The sequence below is a fragment of the Rhinopithecus bieti genome, unplaced genomic scaffold (genome assembly GCF_001698545.2).
Source record: "Rhinopithecus bieti isolate Rb0 unplaced genomic scaffold, ASM169854v2 scaffold_4666, whole genome shotgun sequence".
Lineage (NCBI taxonomy): Eukaryota > Metazoa > Chordata > Mammalia > Primates > Cercopithecidae > Rhinopithecus > Rhinopithecus bieti.
Genome location: NW_016804530.1, coordinates 319,980 through 329,579, shown reverse-complemented (window position 1 = coordinate 329,579; position 9,600 = coordinate 319,980). Strand labels below are relative to the sequence as shown.

The 9,600-nt window shown below is 43.2% G+C and overlaps 1 protein-coding gene across 1 annotated transcript in view; it reads left to right on the top strand.

The window, feature by feature from the left end:
* Positions 1 to 9,600, top strand: part of DEPDC5 (DEP domain containing 5, GATOR1 subcomplex subunit) — a 159,907-nt gene that overhangs the window by 77,522 nt on the left and 72,785 nt on the right. Inside the window, 2 exon segments of the mRNA XM_017868941.1 lie at positions 5,879 to 5,944; positions 8,891 to 9,047. Coding sequence (XP_017724430.1) covers positions 5,879 to 5,944; positions 8,891 to 9,047 — 223 coding nt within the window.

Below are 9,600 nucleotides of genomic sequence, written 5' to 3'. Positions count from 1 at the left end.
AGGCTGGAGTGCGATGGCGGGATCTCAGCTCACTGCAAGCTCCGCCTCCCGGGTTCACGCCATTCTCCTGCCTCAGCCTCCCGAGTAGCTGGGACTACAGGCGTCCGCCACCTCACCTGGCTAGTTTTTTGTATTTTTTTAGTAGAGACGGGGTTTCACCGTGTTAGCCGGGTTGGTCTCGATTTCCTGACCTCATCATCCGCCGGTCTCAGCCTCCCAAAGTGCTGGGATTACAGGCTTGAGCCACTGCGCCTGGCCCGTGCTTTTCTTTCTTATAACCTTCCTGAACAGTTAACTAGATTCCTTTTTTTCAAAGACTTTGGTAGTCTTTTTCTCCTTGCTTGGTTTGTAAGTGACTTTCCTTTCAAGCCATCCTCATTTTTCATGGAATATGTTTTGCTTTCTTCAAACTCAGTAAACTCTTACCCATTCCAGAAATGTGTATTGAACTCTAGGCACTGTGCTAAGGCCTGAGAAGAAACAAAAACTATTAAAACACTGACTCTCCCGACCTCAGGGAGCTCTGACTCCTCATGCACTTGGGATTCTCTTTCAAGCAATTCCCATGTGGGGTAACGACAATGAAAGGAAAGCCCTCTTGTGGGGAGTTGGACTGTGAATGGTTCAGTAATACAGTGTGGTTTGAACATGTGATCTCTGCTAAATGAGGATGTGCTAGATGAGGGAGTGTGCTGTGATGAAAACAACCAGGATCAGAATTCCCCCTGCTCCTCACTGGGCTTTCGAGCTGAGGCTCAGGTTCTTCATCTGTGTAGTGGGCATAAAGATCCTCCTCTTCCTGACTGCTTGTCCCACAGAGTGGTTGTCCGGATCAAAAGTAGGTTGGGTACATTACAGGCTAGATTACCACACTGAGTCCTTGTTTTGAAACAAGATGGGGTCTGAATTCACAACTGGTTAACATTTCATTCATTAAAAAATCAGAGAAGACTGGCGCGGTGGCTCACGCCTGTAATCCCAGCACTTTGAGAGGCCAAGGTGGGTGGATCACTTGAAGTCAGCAGTTCAAGACCAGCCTGACTAACATGGTGAAATCCTGCCTCTACTAAAAACACAAAAATTAGCTGGGCGGGTGCCTGTAAGCCCAGCTACTTGGGAGACTGAGGCAGGAGAATTGCTCGAACCCGGGAGGTGGAGGTTGCAGTGAGCCAAGATCATGCCACTGTACTCAGCCTGGGTGACAAGAGTGAGAATCCATCCCAGAGGGAAAAAAAAAAATCAGAGAAAATTCCAAACAGAGAAACCTTATTTGTGACCCTGCCTTCACCTCTCCAGGCTTGATGGTTTGCACCATCTGCAGTCTCTCAAGCGTGACTCAGTCTTTCTCCTGCATTTGGATGTGATTCATATGTGAATCATGATTCACAGGAGTAACATCTCTGTGGGTTTCCCTCCCAGCCCCATAGAATTTCATTTGGAGCGTTGTTAGTGGGGACCTGGTAGGTGCAGTCTTCACTTATTTTTCACCCTGCTACCCAGCAGAGACAGGGCAGTTGGTGTGACTGGGCAGGTAGTTTTTATCCCTCTGTATCTTTAACTGGGCACCATTTTAGAAGGCTTGCTAGTAAATGTCTTCCTTTATTGGAGGTAGATCATTTTGAAAAAGAAAGTAAGTGGATGCCATGTTTTCTTTCTCTTTAGTGTTGAGACTTAGAATCTGCAACTTGATATTTGTGTTGAATATTAGGTGCATGCAGTATATTTGGCCTGAGAGCCAAAGTAAAAGTAACTCATAGCACACTGAGACTGGATAGAAGGACCTCCGTCATTTCTCCAGGCCAGGTCAGTTTTTTTTTTATGGGTAAGTGCCGCCTCTGTAGCCCAGAGAAGAGAAACCACTCGCCCCAGGCACAGGCTTCTCGATGTGGGCTTGGAACTGGCCCTAGAGGCTCCACAGTGAGTAACCTTTTTGACCTTGAGGTTTTCAACCAAAGAACACATTCACAATTCGGAACAGATGTCAAAAGAGACAGAGCTGAGATGACTCTTACCAGCATTGGCTCCCCAAGTTGTATGTCTGGCTTTGAACTTTGAGTGTGAGACTTCATTCCCAAATGTTGGGTTGGAGCAGAGCTGGCTGACCATGAGGTTTCACCTCCATCATTCCAGGCTGGTGGGGCTCTTCATATGCCAACAGCAAGTCTGTATGACTGAAAATAAGACCTCAAAGAGCCAGTGGGAAAGGCACTGTGTTGGGCTTGAATTGCAAGGAAACTGTGTGTGAGTAGCTTCCTGGAAATCCTTAAAATATTTGCTTATACGTATAATAGCTTCCTGGAAGTCCTTAAAATATTTGCTTTTTTTGGGGTGTGTGTGTACGTGTGTGTGTGTGTAGGTAGGTGTGTCCACCAGAGATGGCACAGATCTACTTTTGGCCTAGGATTCAAAGCTGCTCTGATAAGTTGAACTATTCCTTTTTTCTTTTCTTTTCTTTTCTTTTTTTGAACTGTTTGTTAGTGTAAGAATTTGAGTTGTCTTGCAGACCAAGTCTAGAACAGGTTTTCTTTAAAAACAAAAACAGGTAATCAGATGAGCAACTTGTCAGCCAAACCTGGGAGAGGTGATATAGTAACAATGCTCTTATCGCTCAGAGTGTTTTGCAAATGCCAGTTTGCCTTCATACCACTTCTCAAGCTGAATAAGAAAATCCACCTCGTTGCTTCTTTATAATCATGCTTTATATTTGCATGAAAATGAAAGTTGTCAGCCAAGTTTTTTTTTTTTTTCCCGCGGAAAATTTAGCTCCAAGTGGCTTTTAGCTATTGACAAAGAACAGATAACATTTCAACAGCTAAAAATTGGTGCCCCAGATGGATAGTCAAGAAATAGAGCATCTGTAAAGTTGAATAGAAAGAATCTAAATGCAGGTTCCACCTACTTACTGTGAGATCTTCAGTAAGTTGCTTAACTTCTCTGAGCCTCAGTTTCTTTATCTGTGGAAAAGGATCATACCTACCTCATATCTACTCCTGGTGTGCGTTTGAATGAAATGAAATACTGTATTTGTCTGACTTAATACATTGTATCTTCTAGTATAATGACTAGTAATTTAAAAAAATCTGCTCCAAGCAGTTCCAAAAGAAAAGTCCTAAAGATCATCTTTATTGATCATTTGGCCAGGTGGTGTCATCTTTATTTTATTTTATTTTACTTTTTTTCAGACAGAGTCTTGCTCTGTGGCCCAGGCTGGAATGCAGTGGTGGGTTCAAGTGCTTCTCCTGCCTCAGCCTCCCGAGTAGCTGAGATTACAGGCACCCACCACCACGCCCAGTTAATTTTGTATTTTTAGTAGAGATGAGGTTTCACCACGTTGGCCAGGCTGGTCTCGAACTTCTGACCTTCAGTGATCCCCCACCTTGGCCTCGCAAAGTGCTGGGATTACAGGCGTGAGCCACCACGCTCAGCCCATCTTTTTTTTTTTTTTGAGACGGAGTCTTGCTCTGCCGCCCAGGCTGGAGTGCAGTGGCCGGATCTCAGCTCACTGCAAGCTCCGCCTCCCTGGTTTACGCCATTCTCCTGCCTCAGCCTCCCGAGGAGCTGGGACTACAGGCGCCCGCTACGTCGCCTGGCTAGTTTTTTGTATTCTTTTAGTAGAGACGAGGTTTCACCGTGTTAGCCAGGATGGTCTCGATCTCCTGACCTCGTGATCCGCCTGTCTCGGCCTCCCAAAGTGCTGGGATTACAGGCTTGAGCCACCGCGCCCGGCCCGAGCCCATCTTTTTAAATTAAAAAATATATATATGTTTTAAAATTTATGTCCAGTAAAATGTACTGTATTTAGAGTACAGTTCTGTGAGTTTTGACAAATGCATAGAGTTGTATACCTACCAACAAACACATCAAGATAAGAAAATTTCCATCACCTCCCAAAATTCCGCTGTGCTATTGCTTTGTACTCAGTCTCTCTGCCTGTCCTCTGGCAACCAATGATCTGTTCTCTGTCCTTCTGGTTTTGCCTTTCCCAGCATGTAACATACATGGAATCATACAGTGTGTAGTTTTTTGAGTCTGGCTTATTTCACTCACCATATTGCATTTGAGAGATTCATCCACATTGTCACGTGTCAGTAGTTGCCTCCTTTTTATTGCTGAGTAGTATTCTGTTGTATGGATGAGCTGCAATTTGTTTATCCTTCCCCCAGTTGAAAGATAATTGGGCTGTTTCCAGGTTTTGGCGACTATGAATAAGACTTCTATAAATGTTTACATGATTTTATATGAAGAAAGGTTTTGTATGAACTTAAGTTTTCATTTTTCTTGTATAAATTTTTAGGAGTAGATTGCTGGGTCAAATGGTAAATCTACTGTTTTCAAAAGTGGTGTGCCAGTTTCCTTTGCTATCAGCAATGTATTAGGCTTTGAGTTGTTCCATATCCTTGTCAACACTTGGTATGTCCAGTCATTTTCATCATTCAGATAGGCATGTAGTGGTATCTTACTGCACTTTTTTTGTTTGTTTTGAGATGGGGTCTTGCTCTTTCATCCAGGCAGGAATGCAGTGGCACAGTCATAGCTCACTGCAACCTTGGACTTCTGGGCACAAGCAATCCTCCTGCCTTAGCCTCCGGAGTGGCTGCGAATACAGGCGCATGCCACCATGCCTGGCTAATCCCTGTGCTTTTAATTTGCTGTTTCCTTAATGACTACTGAGTTAAGCATCTTTTAGTATACTTATATTCCTTTTGCATATGTTGTTTGTCCTTTTCTCATTGGGTTGTTCGTTTTCTTGCTTTTGAATTTGAGAGTTCCCTATGTCTTCTGGATGCAAGTCCTTTGCCAGATACATGATTTGCAAGTGCTTTCTCTCATGTTGTAGATTGTTTCAAAGCTTTCACAAGAAATTTATAAATACTTGTTCTTGTTATAAAATATTCAAATGACCCAGAAGTATTTAGAGTAAAAAGTACAAATTCTCTTTTGCCTCCTATCCCTTCCTCCAGCTTTCTTCTCAGTTAGCCACTGTTGAACGTTTAGTAAGCATCTTTCCAGTCCTTTTTAAAAAATATTTTTATGTATCTTAAGTAGAGATGGAGTCTCACTCTATCACCCAGGCTGGAGAGCAGTGGAGTGATTATAGCTTGCCACAGCCTTGAACTCCTGGCCTTGTTAGCCACCATGCTTAACCTTAGTTCTTTTTATGGCCTCATAATTTTCTAGTAAATAAATGTTTAGAAAGGGACATTTAAGTACTGACAGATGTGCTTTAAAATTAATTGTGTTACTCGATAGTCAATAAATTGCATTTCAAAGAATCTTCCGGTGTTTCCTTTCAGCCCAGTTATAGGTAAAATCATTGTTTTTATGTTAAAGTAGTGAGTTTTGATGTCCTATGTCATATTTTAGAAAGCCATGATTTGGGGAAGAAAATTCCAGAAGATAAGGATGGCTGATGAGTGGATTAAATTTAAATAGGTCATTTTTGTTTTATTTTATATATATTTTAGAGACAGGGTCTCTTTCACTCTGTCGTCGCCCAGGTTGGAATGCAGTGGCACGATCAGCACTCACTGTAAAAATAGGTCATTTATATTCACTAAAGATTGCTCTAATTAGTTGAAATGACTTTGAAATGTGTCAATTTTATTAAAATAAGTGGCAGGTTGCTCGTGTTTGTGTGATCTCTTTTAGCAAAGAATGATACCAGTAACCTCAAAGTAAAGTTCTGGCTCATTCCCAATTTTAGATTGATCATTTTTCTTTGATCGATTATTTTGTACTGTTTGAAATACTCAGCACAGAATTTGCACTTGGTTTACATTTTATTTTAGCTCCAATTTTGTCCTTTTCAACCATAACTGGTCAGAACGCTTTTGCAGAGTGAGCCTTCTTAAGACAAGCTGTTTTTATCTTTCCGTAGGTATGAATCCTAGGACCCAGAATAAGGATTCTCTAGAGGACAGTGTTTCTACCTCTCCAGACCCAAGTAAGAGGGGGCAGCTGACTGGGAAAAGGGGTAGACAGGGAGTGTGGGGTGGTCAGAGCATGAGGAAACAGGTGGAAGCCCTGTGGGAAGTGAATGGTCCTGAGGTCCATATATCTCTGGGGTATGGGAAGGTGATGTGGTGAGGGAGGACTCTCTGGACTCTGTGATGGAAAGTGAGGGGGGTGTGACTGAATGACCTGTTTTGGAGGGTGATTCAGGGGCACCTAGGAAAGGTAGCAGATTCCCTCTAAGGCCCCCATGCTGGTCCAGAGCTGGCCTTCACCCTTAAATGCCTAATGATATCTCCATGAAAAAGTTGGAAAGACATAATAGGCTGTTACTAGAATCATTTGCCTGCCTGTAGTTGAAATATTTGGCTGATTTGCATTCCTTTTGATCATCTTTTTAAATAGCTGTATAATAAGAGAATGTCTAAATATCTATAATAATAAAATAGCAGAGAAAATCCTACCACTTGATAAACTTTACTTAGCTGTGACCAATGGATATATATCACTGAGTCTTTTTGTCCCCACCTTTTTTTTTTTTTTTTTTTGAGACAGTGTCTTGCTCTGTTGCCCAGGCTGGAGTGCAGTGGTGCACTGCAACATCTGCCTCCCAAGTTCAAGTGATTCTTCTGCCTCAGCCTCTTGAGTAGCTGGGATTACAGGCGTGCACCACCACGCCTGGCTAACTTTTGTGTTTTTAGTAGAGACGGGGTTTCACCACGTTGGGTAGGCTGGTCTTGAACTCCTGACCTCATGAGCCACCTCGCCCAGCCTTTGTCCCCACTTAATAATCCTTTTCCCCTATTTGTTCAGGTCCCTCCTAGCAGTCATTTGTAATGGCAACATTAAGCACATTACTGTATCTTGGTTTTAGTAATCATTTCTTATTAGTGACCATTTGGATGGCTTTCTGCTTTTTAGCCACAGCATATAATGCAGGTATGATAATACCTGGTGAGCTGAGCACAGTGGCTCATGCCAGTAATCACAGCACTTTGGGAGGCTGAGGTGGGTGGCTCACTTGAGCCCAGGAGTTTGAGACCAGCCCGGACGATATAGTGAGACCCTGTCTCTATTAAATTAAAAGTTAATAGTAATACATAATACATGGTGCAACAGGTGCATTTTTTGGTTAATGTCTTTGGATTACATTCCCCAAAGTATGGTTGGCAGATTGACTGTTTTCCAAAAAGCTGCCAGCAATGAATAGATGATCCTGTTTCTCTACAACCCTGTCACCGGAGTTTGTTACCTGTGTTCATCATTGTTATTTTAGTGGTTCTGAGGTGTGGAACTTCCTCAGAGTCCTTCTTTTCAGGACCAGAAGATACTGGGGTTAGAAAAGAGGCTGCACTCTTTTCCTAGAGACAGAACACCCTTAGACTTCCATTCAGCATCCTTTCTCATCATGGGATCTCAAACTAAGTATTTGAACTGTCTGTCTTGTTGTGTGCCCAGCAGAAAGCATTTCTACAAGATTTTTCTAATCCTGAGGGTCAAAAGGCTGATGAGGGCCAGGATGATCTAAGAGGACATAAAGATCGAACTGTCTTCTGTTTCTGGCTTCCCCACTGGGGCTTTGATCAGGTCCTCATCTTCTGTTCTAACCAGGAAGTAGAAACAAGCTTACCTCCTCGGCTGCCATATAGAAAAATGGAGATGATTAATTAGGCTATTCGGGACTATGTTTTGGATTCCTGAATTATTCATGAGTTAATAAGGCCTGTGTAGAGCACGAGTTAGATCTGTTGCAGGCTAAATCATCTTACCCAAGTCAGTGGTGCCATGTGGGACATTTTTCTGCTGCGACTTAGCACACAAATTTTGTTATTCATTGATGGGAGGGCTGATGAGGCAGCAGGGGCTACATTACATTGTAAGCTGTTAGCATGGTACAAAAATAAGGCATATGAATGTCCCATTCAGAACTCAGAGACAAAGCCTTAGAGTTTTTTGACTTCATATTGCTCCCTTCTTTGGAGAGTTAAAAGATAGTCTTCACTTAAATTACTTAAAGAGGTAACTGCCCTATTATTTTAACTGAGTGAAGCTCAACCAGGGAGGATTTTCTTAACCAGGGGGGATTTACCTCCCCAGTGGAACATGTCAATGCCTACAGACATTTCTGGTTTTCACAATTAGGGGATGCCACTGGCATCTAGTGAGTAGAGTCCAAGGGTGCTGCTGCAATACCCAGGACAGCCCCCACAACAAAGAATTATCTGGTTCAAAGTCTCTGTTGTTGCCGAGGCTGAGAAACCCTGCTTTAACTGAGGAGCAGACAATTCGGGACAGACCCATGTGGTCAGGCCTGCTCTGCTAACTGCAGCTTTCATTTTTGGATTATTAAACACTGTCTCTTAAAGTTCCAGCCTCCTAACTTTCCCAGATATCCTTACTCGATTTTTCCTCCCAACCTTTTGGATCTGTTACTTATTTTTGCAGTGCTGGAAGTATTCCTTATTTCTGCTACTGTATGCTGTTTGCTCCCAAACCAGGCTGAGCTCCCATCCTTTCTCCACCCAGCCACTCTGCAGTCCTTGGGAGAGGCTCACGCTTGGGCCTCCCTGCTCTTGGAATGTTGATGTGCTTCGACACGTAATTCTGCCTGCCCTGCAGTAATCTCACCTGCATTGCGGCTGTAGCTCACAATCAGCAGAAAATGAAAAGTATCAGCTGTGAATCCCATTTGCATGATGGGACTGGATAAGCATGTGCACTGCATTGTCTAACAAACTCTGTTTCTCTCTCTTTCTCCCTCCCCTACCCTCTTTCTTCCCAATCCTGTCAATTTTATCATTTTCACCATGAACTGTTTTCCCCACCCTTCCCTCCCCTTTCCTCCCCTGACCCCCCATCCCACACTTGCCATGGTGACCACATGTACCTTTTCCCCCGTTACGTGAGGCAGTTCTGACACTGTCTGCTCCCCCTGTAGTGCCAGGCTTCTGTTGCACAGTTGGAGTGGACTGGAAGTCTCTCACTACTCCGGCATGCCTCCCCCTCACCACCGACTACTTCCCTGACCGCCAGGGCCTGCAGAATGACTACACAGAGGGCTGTTATGATCTCCTTCCAGAAGCAGACATCGACAGGTCAGTGTCAGAGAAAAGGGCACTTGGCTTGGTTTGTGAAGGTTTCAGATATATCCCACACATACATCAGAACACTGAGTTTGTGCTCGCTTCAGCAACACATATATTAAAATTGGAAAGACATAGAGAAGATTAGCATGGCCATTAAATAAAAAATTCAAAAAAAACATTGAATTGTATTTTATCTTTCTTTTTTTTCCTTTTATTTTTAACTGAGACAGGGTCTCACTCTGTCACTCAGGTTGGAGTACAGTGGTACGATCACATCTCACTGCAACCTCGATCTCCTGAGTTCAAACAGTCTTTCCACCTCAGCCTCCTAAGTAGCTAGGAGTAGCTGAGAATGGCAGCACCACATCCAGCTAATTTTTGTATATTTTATAAAGACACTATTTCACCATATTGCCCAGGTTGGTCTTGAACTCCTGGGCTCAAGCCATCTGCCCAACTCTTGTGTCCCAAAGTGCTGAGATTACCACCTTGAGCCACTGTGCCTGGCTGAACACTGAATTTTCAAGCCTGTGTCCTCTTTTTATATTTGAGTAATTTTTTT